General features: G+C 38.3%; 1 protein-coding gene across 1 annotated transcript in view; it reads right to left on the bottom strand.

Moving 5' to 3' along the window:
• Positions 1–13390, bottom strand: part of POLA1 (DNA polymerase alpha 1, catalytic subunit) — a 205252-nt gene that overhangs the window by 112269 nt on the left and 79593 nt on the right. Inside the window, exons 29-32 of the mRNA XM_059815506.1 lie at positions 10446–10651; positions 9029–9161; positions 7313–7444; positions 5119–5293 (exon numbers count right to left, since the gene is read on the bottom strand). Coding sequence (XP_059671489.1) covers positions 5119–5293; positions 7313–7444; positions 9029–9161; positions 10446–10651 — 646 coding nt within the window. The remainder of the gene's footprint in view (positions 1–5118; positions 5294–7312; positions 7445–9028; positions 9162–10445; positions 10652–13390) is intronic.

The raw sequence follows: 13390 nt of genomic DNA, 5'->3' as shown, positions 1-13390 counted from the left end.
TATTACTCTACTTGTTAAACAAAACAGGGAATATCTGATGGGTGAAGGTAAAAAATAAATAAATCTGGTTTTGGTAATTTTTAAATGAATAGGACGAAACTAATCAGTGAACTTCTTCTTTGAACTCTTCTTTTTTTTTTTTTTCCCCCCCACGACATCAAGAAAATTAAAGCGACTTTGACTTACTCTGACATGAAAACCTTCAGGGCTATCATAAAACTACCTGTACCACAGGTAAGCTTTCCAACCCCACCAAAACTACAAGGTTGCACGCATGACAAAGAAATGTAACATTAAAAATACGCTGATGAACCTAGCGTGACAAAAGTGAATAATAAAAGAAAGTTCCGGGACCTGTTCCTGAATTATGTAGTAGAATTATTAGAACATTTACTAACTAGCAAGCAAAAGCGGTCACTCAAGAAACCGGAAAAAAGACAAACACATTTTAGTAATCGCAGTATTTTTGAAATAAAATTTCTGCAGGTCGTTTTTCCACGTCTTTCCACGCACACCCCTATCCCCGTGCCCGCGCCCTCCCCCGGGGACAGCAGGGCGGCACGTAGCAAGGCAGGCGCGTCCCTGAGCCTCAGCCGCCGGGGAGACGTTTGGCAGGACGCCGCCCGCTTTCCCCTGAACAAAGCCCTCGGGCTTCTCCCCGGATGTCGTATTTCAGCCGCAGGTCAGCGGGGGAGCACATGAAGTTTCCCCGCCTGTACCTGTGCCCCTCGGACATTTCGCGAGAGGCAGGGAAACGGCATCCCGTGCTGCCACCTCGAGGCTACGGCCGCGCATTTCAGCCAGGGCGACGCGGCGGGGCCGGGGCGGGCAAGCGGCCGGGGCCGGGGCCGGGGCCGGGGCTGGGGCTGGGGCCGGGCCCGGGCCCGCCCGCCCCGAGAGTCTAACCGAGGGCGGCCGAGGCCTCTGCCCTTCGGAAACGCACGCCGCTTGATTTTCCTCAGACGGATTCTCCTGCGCCGCAAAGCCAGTGTGCCTTCTGCATGGGGTCCTTGAAAGGCCGCCTGGAGCAGCCAGAATGGGGCAACAGGGCAGCAATGATACCGGACTATCTGACCAGCGAAGCGCACACACAGCACGCTTCAGCCAGTCTCAGTTTCTAAGCAGCTCTAGAGCATTTCAAGAAAACCCAGCTAGACCATAAACAGCAAAATTCATACGCTTTGGGGTTTATGACTGACTTGTCACGGCGTTTCGCCAGTAGTTTAACAGTTTAACCTTCATTTCCACCATGCTCCTCTCAGTTCGCTGCCTAACGTGAGAAAACTAAAAAGGCAGAACCTGATGTAGTTTCTGCATGCCACAAGGAGAGCACAACTGTCCTGGTTTCTGTCAGGAGAGTCGGCCCAGGTAGCTGCTAAATACTGTATTAAAGGCACCTATTAAATGAATTTTTTTTTGGGGGGGGGCCCCAAAACAACTTCGTATCTTCAAGGTGGTGGTGGGTTTCCTTACAAGGAGCAGCTAACGTGCAGACACTGCGTGGAAGGAGGAACCGGTACTGGGAAGTACTCTTGATGACAAGCCTCATCAGGAACCAGTAATGACTCCCTAAAATTAGGTAGCCTCCCTAAGGAATGCCCAAATGCCAAGCAATCTGCAGAGCACCGACGTGCACATCCACCTGCAAGGGAGCAGCACACATCTCTTTCAGAAGACCGTGACACAGTCTAGGACAGCAGCCAGCAACTTCCGTAATTTATAGAGAAAATGATGTTATGCAGTAACAGCTACAAAAATCTCATAGTTAAATGACTCTGCTTCCATAATGTTTAGATACTTTTGACAACACTGAAATAAGACATGATTTTGCTTTGAGACAAGGAGCAGTATTTATATATCAACAAAAAACCATGACTTTAAATAGATTAAGAGAATTGTTCTGCCAATACAGTTCTTTTTAAGAAGTATAGGTATCTTCAGGGTGATGCAAGTAAGGTCTCCAAGCATTTAAGACCAGACTTATTGAATGATATTACTGATCAGATTGCACTTTACTTAGTTTCAGTAACCCTGACAATCCTCATCTTGTCACTGCTTTTCCTTGAGAACTTCAAGAGAAACAGAGTGAATACAGGAGTACGCCCATGAGGTTCTCATTTTTAGGAACAACGAATTTCCATCTCTCAAAGATTACGCAGATCTCCTACAAAGTCCGAAAACAAAAGACAATTTTCAGCTTGATTCCACAGTGAATAAATGTGATATTTGAGGAGTTCCCTGCCTTTTTTAGGTGACGTTATTTGCTTCTGTTCTTCAGCATCTAAACCAGCTTAAAATAACTTGCTTTGAGCACAGACAGAATGAAGAACTTTTCACCATTTTGATACAAGCCAAGCTTCCCTAAGCAGAGCTCAATTTTATCTACTTGGACTAACGTGGTGACATGTCAATGAAACATTCGCCTTATAAAGAGATGGTGTTAAATACGAAACCGCGATCTTTCTTCTACAACCATTCTCCCCATACCAACACATACCCTACGTAACACAATAAATCAGATCAGGTGGGGGAAGATACACACAATGAGAATGCAACCAAGTTTTGGTCCACGGATACGACTCTTAGATATCCTCCAAAACACCAGCTTCCTTCTTCAGAACAGAAAAATATGCCGTTTTGCAACAAGATAGGAAAAACGATGGGAATTTGGATGTGTAACATGATGAAAACACGAAGCAAAAAAGCCCAACTTGCCAACAGAGAACAGTAAAGAGTTTATGTTTGCTTGTTTTAGCAAGCTAGGCTCAAGCATCTTGTACACTTAAAACTATTTTCAATTTCTTTGAAACAAAAACACTTGACTATCCCTCCAGTACTGTTATAAAAAAGCTGTAAGATAACTTCAGCTTGCAACAACTCATGTACGACTAAGTGCTGTATAAAGACCTAAGTAGAGCAGAAGTTTTGAAAAAGACCTGACTTTACCCCCAAGTTCCATTTAAGCATTCCCACGAAAACAAAGCTGGAGAAAGAGGTAACATTTTCACAGCATAGCACAGTCAAACTGAACACATTTCAGACCTAAGACTGTAATAGATACATACAGATTTTCAGACCAACAATTGTGGACTATTAATGAACTCTCAGCTGCATGATGCTATTATAGACCAGAAAAGAAATTTTCATCTTGAATGTACTACAGCGCAAAAAGCAGCATAGGCATTTGCAAACAGCAGATAGTATCGAGTGGCACACCGTTCTTAAGGTCTGGGCACTTAATTTAGGTCCCTGAAGGAAGCCAGTCTTTTCTGGTGATCCAAGCCCTTGTGAATAAGGAGCAACTCTGAATTTGAACTTAACTCTACAAGACTAACAATCTTTGCCAAATAAAACAAATGAGCTTCAGATCTCTTTCCTGTCTTTTATCTAAATGAAGTACAGGTTTACTGCCTATTTTAAACTGCTTCAACCCAACCAAGAGTGCTTGACCTTTTCAGTCAGGCATACCACATAGTCCACTCTGACATCAAGGGGAAGTTGTATACCAAGGCCCTGCCACATAAACAGAAGGATTTGTATGGTCAGCCTGCACATGTCAAGCAGGGCCGACACCTCCTCAAAGCACCAGAGCTGTTGAGGACATCCTGCAACATCGAACACGTCTGAGAAACACCCTTGCAGCCACACAGCTACCTCTGTGATCATGCTCCCAGAAAAAGCAAAATTCATGTCTTTTTTTTTTTTTTTAACGGACAACTTGGAAATGGAGACAGAAAAAGCTGCATGTTATACAGACTGTCTTGGGAGATGAAGATCTTTCATGGCTATCACCCTTCTTGAGAAGCAATAAGACAGGAACTTACTTGCACACATTTTAAGTGCAAACTGCAAGCTCACCATGAGCAGAACTTGCTGTTTGCAAGGAAGCTACAGAGATGCAGTGTCCCAGGTGAACGGTCCTTAAGGCAACATGCTGCCGGTAGGTTTTAAGTGACCAAATCCTGGATCTTGGCCATTACCTAAACACAAAATGCTGAGGACTAACTCTTCCTTTGAGCATTCCAAAATTCTTAACGAAATCATGTTCTGCCAGTCTGAACTTCCTGTAGACATGGGCATAGCATCAAACAGGAGATTATTAAACTGCCACAGTGCAACTCTAAGTTTTCTTGTGGGAGAGGACAGTGTTGCCAAGAACTCAGCAGCCAGCAAGATTAATAACTTCTTCCGTGTCCTTGAGTAACAGTTTTAAAAATAATGAACTAGATGTGGGATACAAATCACAAAATTTCTGTTTATCAAGGAGATCAAACATGTCTGTTGGTGAATCACTTTTAGGGAGAAAACAACACTAAAAGGATTACACACACAGTGTTGTGTTTTCATGGAAAGAGACCTGATAGAACTGTTAACCATTTTTCAACACCTATACTTCTTTCTAGGTAAGAAGCCTAGAGAATGGACAAGACAGAGGCAGAGTTAGGCAGAAAAATCTCTAATTCCTTTGACATCCTCTTAAGAGGAAAAACAACTCTAACAAGACCAATTCCCTGTTGCTCATTTGAATAAAAACTGGTGATTTGTGGATCGCTACCATTAGTCACATTTTTTATAGAACTTTTTTTTTTTTTGCCACTTCATTTCTCCATATGGAGCAGGCAAGCCTGTTACTAAGGTTTTATGTTCCTATTATCCACTAGGTCAGTTCCAGACAACAAAAGTCTTCACTTAACACCCTACTAAAAATTTGTATCCTTTAATTGTAACTATGACTGGCTTCTTCCTGGGAAGATGCTAGAGATGCTAGGGTTTCTCCCTGGAAAAATGCTAGTTCTGGATGCACGCTCCAGAACTACTTTAGTAACTTAAGAAAATCGCAAAGACATGCAATAGTACTGTCATTTATGAACAGTGAATTTTTGCAACTCTGAATAGGGATTATAAGACTAAGTTCATGTTAATAAGCACCTTCTGAAAAATGGTATTCTGCAAAACTCAGAAATACACTTACAATCCGAGCTGCTTGCTATAGACTGTATAACACAAGCTATTGTTCACTGTAAAAAGACTGATTTTGGGAAGCATTTCTGTTAAGAAACATACATTAAGATTTCTCACTTTGTCTCTTGTAATTCTTTAAATAAACTGAATACTTACCTAACCACGTTGCAATAAGAACAGAATCAATTCCCTCTATGGGCTCACATATTCTAGCAACTACTGGATGTATTTGCTGTGACAGGTAGTACTGAGTATCAATAGTGAGATTGTCTTGCTTTTGCAACTGTTCTGGAGCATATGCTCGCTGGCTGGCACTGAGATCTGATCCATCCTAAGGCAGGAGACACATGTGAAACAAAGCGTGAAAAAAGTAAAATCCACATTCAGCCTATACAAAGGATTAGGCTTCAAATATTATGCATTATTTTAACACAAAATTGTTACACAATCACTCTCTTTTGGTTGATTTATTATGCATCCAATACAAATCCAGCAGTATTAAAAAAAAAATTGTATTGCTGATGCTGGCATCAACTAGCAAGTTCAAGAATGTAAATCCAGCTTGTATTATTGCAGGCTACACGTGCAAATCAGTAAGAGTAGACAGAGTAAACAGTCCCATCTGTCAATTCTGAAATGCACAATGAAAACACATTGTAACCATCAGCCCAGTTAAAAATACGCGGAGGGCATGCATTTTGGATTCACTTTGTACTAAACTAGCATTATCATTTTGCACAACAAGCAAATTCTAAGTACTGGATATCAAAACTGTATCTGTTTTGCTAGGAAATTTATATTCTTTGATTCTATAAAGAAATAGAATGAATGGTCAGAGAATGGACCATCGTTCATTGGCATGCAAATAAATGACCGAGGCAATAGTATCGATCTGAAAGAGCAAATTCTGAAATATTTGGAAATACTGAAAGAAACACATGGTGTCATCTCAAGACGAGAGAAACACCACTCAGAGGTTAGAGTATACATTACATTCTTCTCCAACTTGAAAGAGGAAAGTAAGGAGAAAATAATTCAATTTGGGAAGGCAATAATTAAATTGAAAGCAGTATTAATGGAGGAATTAAGTGTCAACTCTAAGATGGTACTCTTCTGAAAAACGTAACTCATTCAGTCTGTAGAATCTTATTCCCAGTCCACAACTACACTAGGAAATTTTATTTTTAATGTGTGTCAAAAATCTTAGAGCAGAACTTAAAGTCGTATTTTAGCAAGCATTCAGTAAACCTTAATGGGGATGGGGGGGAGTACCACAGGTTTTTTGGTTTTTTTGCTAAGTAGAGTCTCTTTTTTGCCTTTTTTACAGCAAAATAGAACTAATGCATCAACATATGACACCTTCATTTTCCAGTTAAGATGAGCTACTGGCTTCAATAGGTCAGCAACCACAGACTGAAAATCCATCACTAATAAAGACAGACTGCAAGCCATTGGTCCCTCCCACTCCTTTCAGACAACTTAGTATTCAGAACAAAATTAATTTAGGACTATTCAGCTCATCCAGCTGCTTTGCAAAAATAATTACAATGCAATTCCTTCAGCTCCTTCTTTCAACAAGTACATTCTTCTCTTGTATTGTGCCATTGCTCAGCCGTACCCATGTCCCAGCTCTCATAAGTCTTGGCAGTTTTGTCACGCCAGGCTAAGAACTCTGAATTAAATAAAAAACAGTATCTTTCAGTTTTTAACAGTGAAGGAGCTGAAATAGAGGTCCACTGTACAAGTCACATTGCCAAGTCCATCAGTTTAGCATAAGAGATCACCTGGTCCATCTAATCCAACCTACACTTTTTTTTTAATAGCAAATCTGGAGTATATTTGTGAGATAATGATAAACATTTATAGGATAAACACCTAAAACCAGGAAGTTTCTCAAGTTCCTCAGTCTATCCAACAGGCGTACTGCCAGATCCAATGACTATGAATTGAAAAGACACAGGTTGAGACTGGAAATAACAATGACACTATCTAAGAACCACCACCAATTAGCTTTCCAAGAATGGCAGGTTCTTTACCACCAGAATTTTCTTCTCCTTAAAACAAAGACTGGATATTTTCCTTAAAAATAAGTTATAGTTCCAAACAGAAATTAATTGAGGGAAATTTTAACAGCCACTATATGAAAAGTCAGATGAGCTGAGCTGATCACAATGGTTCTTTCCAGCTCTATAAAACTAAATTTAGTACAGAAAACTGGCTATTTTAAACTATAACATAATCTCACTACAAAGAAATGCCAAAACATTTTTTTTCCAGGAGTTGAGTTGGTTTTCTTTGCTATCTCTCAAAACAATACCTAGTATTTAGCTATAAATAAAGACATTTTTACCTGACAAATGATATATGACACTGTGTCTCCTGCCTTCACCTTTCGGCCTCCTTGAGAGTTTATCCACATGGCAACATGCACATGTGGCAAGCTTTTTTTGTCAGGATAATCCTGTGGATCTTTTGTCAATGCCTAAGAGATCAAAGGAGAGAACATAAACATAACTATGAGAAAAGTATTTTACTTCAGTGATGGACAACTCAGAACTTTAATAGACAAGATTACATAGTAGCTATCTTCATGCATCTACTATTCACAAATGTATCTGCACACAAAAAAGTAAGATTGTAATAAAGGTATTTTCCAGACATTAAGGTCTAGGTAGCAGTCCTTCATACTTTAAAAATGTTATTATTAATAAAATGAGAGGATGCTTTTACAATTACTGTCCGAAAAATACATTACATAAAAGCACAACAGTTCAAAACAGGTACAGATGTAATGCAATTGTTTTAAAATTAAACTAAATTGAAGATGAAAACATTACACAAAATACAAAAATACAGCCAGAGATTACCCTTTTACCCCTGCACCACTTCAGGTCATAAGGTAAATCTGAGTATCAAGTAGTTGAGTGTATTTAACAAGCTCTGTAGCAAGAGGATACAACTGGATTTAAATATTTCCATGTATCTTATACTACTGAGATTCCACAATGAGTTTTGCCTTTACATAAAATAAAATGCTACATTTAAGTATTTACCGTTATCTCAATTCTTAGAAGCAACTTACACATTTGACTTAAAACTGAAATATATTATTTAATTTTTTCCAAAGTAGTAAAACAGAGGAACATGCAGCATGTAAAGTGAAAATTATTCCATCTGTATCTTTTATTGGGATATTAAGTACTCTTAGAATATTTGCAATCAGAACAGTCTTTTTTTAAGCCAACCATGAAAATCACTGGTTTCTCTAACACTCATATGACAACCTGAACGCATTTCTTAACTGATTGATTAACACAGTCTTACAGAGCAGACAGATGTCCGGCTGGCAAAAGAAAGAGACTTTGGATAGGGTGTATTTGGGAAATCTCTTCTACTAGAACCATGAGAGGGGCATGTAATATCCAATTCATTAGCGAAACACCCCCCTAGCAGGGGCAGGGAGGCTTTTGAAGTTAAAAATACAGGTTTCATTGAGGATTCATAAAAATAAACCAAAACCACAATGCTGTTTGCTAAAATGCCTGTAAATAAAGCCAGACTATTTTATTCTTGCTGCAGGAAAGTCTTGAATGACATCTCAAAATGACTATTAGCTTTCTTCTATGGAGCTTTGAAGGGGAATAAACTAACAATAGTATGCTTTCATATAGGTTTTCTAAAAAACAGGATGTTTGATTCTTTTCCATTGCATTCTTCAGTTTATGTATTTTAAACCTGAAATATAAAATAACAATTTAGGAGAAAACTTCTCCTGTAAGCACAAGCTATCATGTAATTCTCAAAGTGCAAAATCAGTGGGGAAGACAGCAGGATGGGACAAGACACAAAGTTATTGTTCTGAGGAAGCAAGACCGGCCTCCAGCCCCACAAGGTATTTTTTCTCATATTGTAGGATCTTTGCAGTATGTTCCATGCTAGTCAGTATCGAATACAACTCCTGATATTTCACAGCATCATAAGAATTAAAAAGATTTTTATCAGCAGTCAATATATTCAGGAACAGTAAAGTTTTTCTGAGACAGAACAGAGCTGAGACATCATTTACCTTGTTTATTTCAAACTGATTTACTGGGATTTGGCCATTGATCACATTTTCTCCAATTTCTATAAGCCGCCTTTGAATATTTTCCACAATTATGTCTCGGGGCTGATCAGAAAGAATCTGACCAATTATATAGCTGTAAAAACAGTCCAGAAATGACGAAAAGCTTAAGACACGCAAAGCAACACAGTACAATAAACACAATCCTCTCTTCCCCTAGGTTACCTCTAGAAATTAAAGAGCCTGAGGATGAAGTCTGATGCAAAATTTATAGAAATTTGCCAGGATATTTCATGTTGTGTTTCATTTATTTACTTATTTTACTAAAAGCAAATTATTTTAAATAGTTCTAATGTTAAACAGTGATTTGGAATTGTTGAGTGCAACTGGTTTCTATTTTCTGCTCCCGTTTCATTTTGCCATTTATTATTCCATAGCAGGTATCTTAAGATGGGGGAGAAGAGAACATATCAAGTAAGCAAAGTCTTGCCTATTTCTGTAAAATGTGGTTGGAAGATCTGGCAGCTGCAGAAGAGTTAGTCACTAAAGAACACTCTCAAACATTTGTATAGCTTTAATTACTAATACATTCCTAACTTGGAAAAATTTGCTTCTATTATGATGCATCTTTTCTTAGAAAATGCAAGTCTTAAGAACAGTAAGCAAGTGCGTGGTGCATTTTTACAGATGTAAAAAAATATTCATTTTTGGATACATTTGGACCACAATTTAAGTTAAGTTTTTGAGAAGCAGTATGCAATATAAGTTGAGCCAGCCCCCAGATGACCACCTCTCCACCCACCATGGTTTTCATTCTGCAGTGCTAAATATGTTATCTCTATTGAATTTAAGTACCAAAATGCCCTGTGAAATGACAATTAATATATCATCAATCCAATATTCATCATAATGAAGTATCAGAAAAGTCTCACTTGAAAAATGGAAGAGAAACAGTCTTTCGGGAAGGGATCATCTCCTCAGGCTGCACCCTGTGCACTTCCAGCTTTATTAGAGGATTCTGAAAGAGCTGACCACCAGCTTCTTTAACCATCTTTGAAAAAAATCTGACCTAAAACCTGTGACTCCAAACACTGATAACACCTACCATTTTCACAAGATTTCAGCTGTGGTTTATTAAACTGCATAAACAAAATTGCAATAACTCACATGCACAGCTTCCACAGAAGATGCAAAAACAAATAGTTAAATTAGAGACATTTGGACTTGCACAAGTATAATTTGTTACCAATGCCAGAATGTAATGTTTACCATCTCTTACAAAAATCAGTTAAGATGCTGTAACACTGATGTTAGTTACCAGTCTGCACTGTTCAGGAAAACAGCCATGCAATATCAAACGTTTATGAAGCATGTACTGTTCAAAACAGAGCAAAGAGGACAATGCCATGAAGAAACTCACTTTCCAGTCTCTTTTGCAAGATCACACCAGTCTCTTCGGACTATATCCAATCCTTTCAGTTCTTGTTTAGTTACATATTTCCCATCTCCTGTTGGTTCCACAGTCAGAGCAGCATATTTCTTCTTCTTTAACAGTAGCAAGGACTTAAAGACTCCATCAATATCAATTTCCAACAATTTATAGAGCTTGTTCACTTCACTTTTGATCTGTGAATGCACCAACATTAACCCCAAATTCAACACCTTAATAACCATGGAAAAATTTAACTCCCATCTAAAAGCGTATCATTCTTAAGTATTAAAACAAATAACATTATACACTGTGTGTTTGCATACACATTACTTTAAAGATTCATGAGATATCATTAATCATGAAATTAAGTACACAGTAGTAAGTATGAGCTACTATGAAAATTAAGGTTCACCCATTAGCTTCTTCAGGATTTATAGCTTGGTATATCTAACTCCCTAACAAAATTAAGCAGGGGAGAGAAGCATGGCACTGAATATGACCTTGCAGATAACTGACTCCAGCCCATTTTACTAGGGCAGCTATTCCATCTAGCCTCTCACATAAATTAAGCAAACAAGGGATTTCAGAGTAGGGATCCACTTACTAGGAAAAGATAAGAGACTGTCACTTAGACAGAATATGGAAAATGCTTTATAAAAAAAAGCTGCCTTGCAAAGGTGCTTCCCCCCTGCCTCCCCCCCACCCTCCAAACCAGGGACAGGAGGGAGAACTATGACTGCGGACCAGAGCTCTGTGTGTTTATGTTCAGGAAAAACATGCACAAACGGGCAAGTGTTTATTTATACCCTTCCCCACAATACGCCCACTTTTTCTATAGCCCGATTTCTTTGAGAGGAAAAGGTGCCATTTTTCTACACACAGGCTATGTCTTATCCACATAGTACCAAATACCAAGTGGCTCCACATCTCTTACCTCTATTCTAAGAGGATAGAAGTGCAACAGCTCAAAACAGCACGTACCTTCAACAACAAACTTCGGTTCCAGTACACATTCACCCACCTACGGGCTCAGCTAAAAGTTTCCCACTTGCATTTTTCTTTCTTCATACATTTTTACTTTACTTTCTCCAACAGAATATCTGCCTATCACTCCTCAGACATCCTGTTCTGTATTCACATGTTCTACTCTTCATTTTCTTTCCTCTACAACTTTCTTTCCCTCTTGATCTTCAGTATCTCATTATCCACTCTCACTCCTCCATTATTTCCAGTTCTCTGTGTCAGAGACCACCAACTACAAACTATCCTTTTCTCATGCCTCACTAAAGTTCTATATAAATCAAAGTTCTTTTGCCATCTAATGCATACCCTCACTAAGACAGGAACAGTAATTTTAGCGTAAAATCTCATTGGTTTTCTATTTAGCTTTGGGCCCACATTAGCAGTTTTAACCAAAACTTTCCTTACACATTTTCCATGTATATGTATATGTGTATGTATATGCATGTATTTAATTTTCCTCACTTAGATCTCCATTTTTCCTGTTGCAGGAACTATCATCACTTTAAATAATTGGGGGCTATCCTCAGAGTTTTATATCCCTCGTATATTTGTAAGTTATGAAGGACATCATGAGGCAAAAACATTTCACCAAGAGATTCATATTTTGTTCGCTAAAGCAAAACAGTCAAACAATTCCTCTGCACATTTTTCTGCTATTTTTTAAGGCTTTTCATTTTTATTTTTTTTCCCCATCATACTAATCAAGTACTTGAAAACCAGCAACAGTGCAGTATTGAGTGTACTGGCAAATCTGATTCACAAGGATGCACAGAAAATGAGAAATGCATGAAATTCTGCTGAGTAATGACTAAAAGGGGCATGGTTATAAATAATGAGGGGTTAAGGGTGGGAGTGAACACAGCCAGAAACCTGGAAGACAAGGCATTACATGGGAAAATTCAGAAAGAAGGTGAGAGAATTTTCTCCAATAGAAAAACAAAATTAATCTCTCGGAGGAATGCTTCGTCGCTGAAGACAACCTATAAATTCACACTTTACATCAGAACTGGGGTATGTACGCTAACTGCTCTCACAGCAATCATTAGCCTTAAATCTGTGTGCCTTCCATACAGTCTCCATTAAAGTGGAAGTATAATGAATGCAATGTAAATATCCCTCATCTCTGAACATGAAATTTTCAGAAAGAAATTATTATGCAATAGAAGAGTGACATTTCTTAGAGTGTTCCTCATCAACAGATGCAATTCTCTATCCTGAAAATTTTTTGTGTGAACTACACAAAATGAGGAAAACCTAAATGATAGAAGTGTATACAAAAAAAGTCACTTCCACTTTCTTGAGGAATAAACAAACAAGAAACATATGAAACAAGAAACACAAGAACCACTTTTTTTATGCCACAAAAAGAATATGGAGATCCCCAACTTTCACAATTGTGATGCTAAGTTTGAATGTGTGCTTATTTACAGACATAAGTATACTCACTTTTAAAATCAAGTACATAATATGAAAACTTTAATCAAAAAACATCTGGGTTTGTTTTTTTTTTTTTTTTAAACCTAACTGATCCAGGATACAGAAGTACACAGGGCAAAAAAGCCGAAGATTCGGCTTTTAAAAAGAATCATTAAGCAGGCGACAAGTTAAAAAACCTACCTATTGTCTCAGTAAACCTGAATCAAAGTCAGAAGTATTTAACCTATGATGATGATCCTGTCAGACTTCATAAAAATTATTATTATTTAACTGTTCCTCTATAACATTTAGCCTGCAAATGGGAGTACAGGGACAAAAAACAAATCAGAACGAAACCACACACACATACACACGGCTAGAGTAAGATTAAACTTTCTTATACACTACTGTATATACACTTGAAATTATATATGGTCTTGTATGTGGCAAACAAAGAGAGATTGATTTCTTCCATGCCATCAGCCTTCCTGCTA

This window comes from Gavia stellata, chromosome 1, assembly GCF_030936135.1.
Source record: "Gavia stellata isolate bGavSte3 chromosome 1, bGavSte3.hap2, whole genome shotgun sequence".
Lineage (NCBI taxonomy): Eukaryota > Metazoa > Chordata > Aves > Gaviiformes > Gaviidae > Gavia > Gavia stellata.
This window is presented reverse-complemented; position numbering and strand designations above follow the sequence as displayed.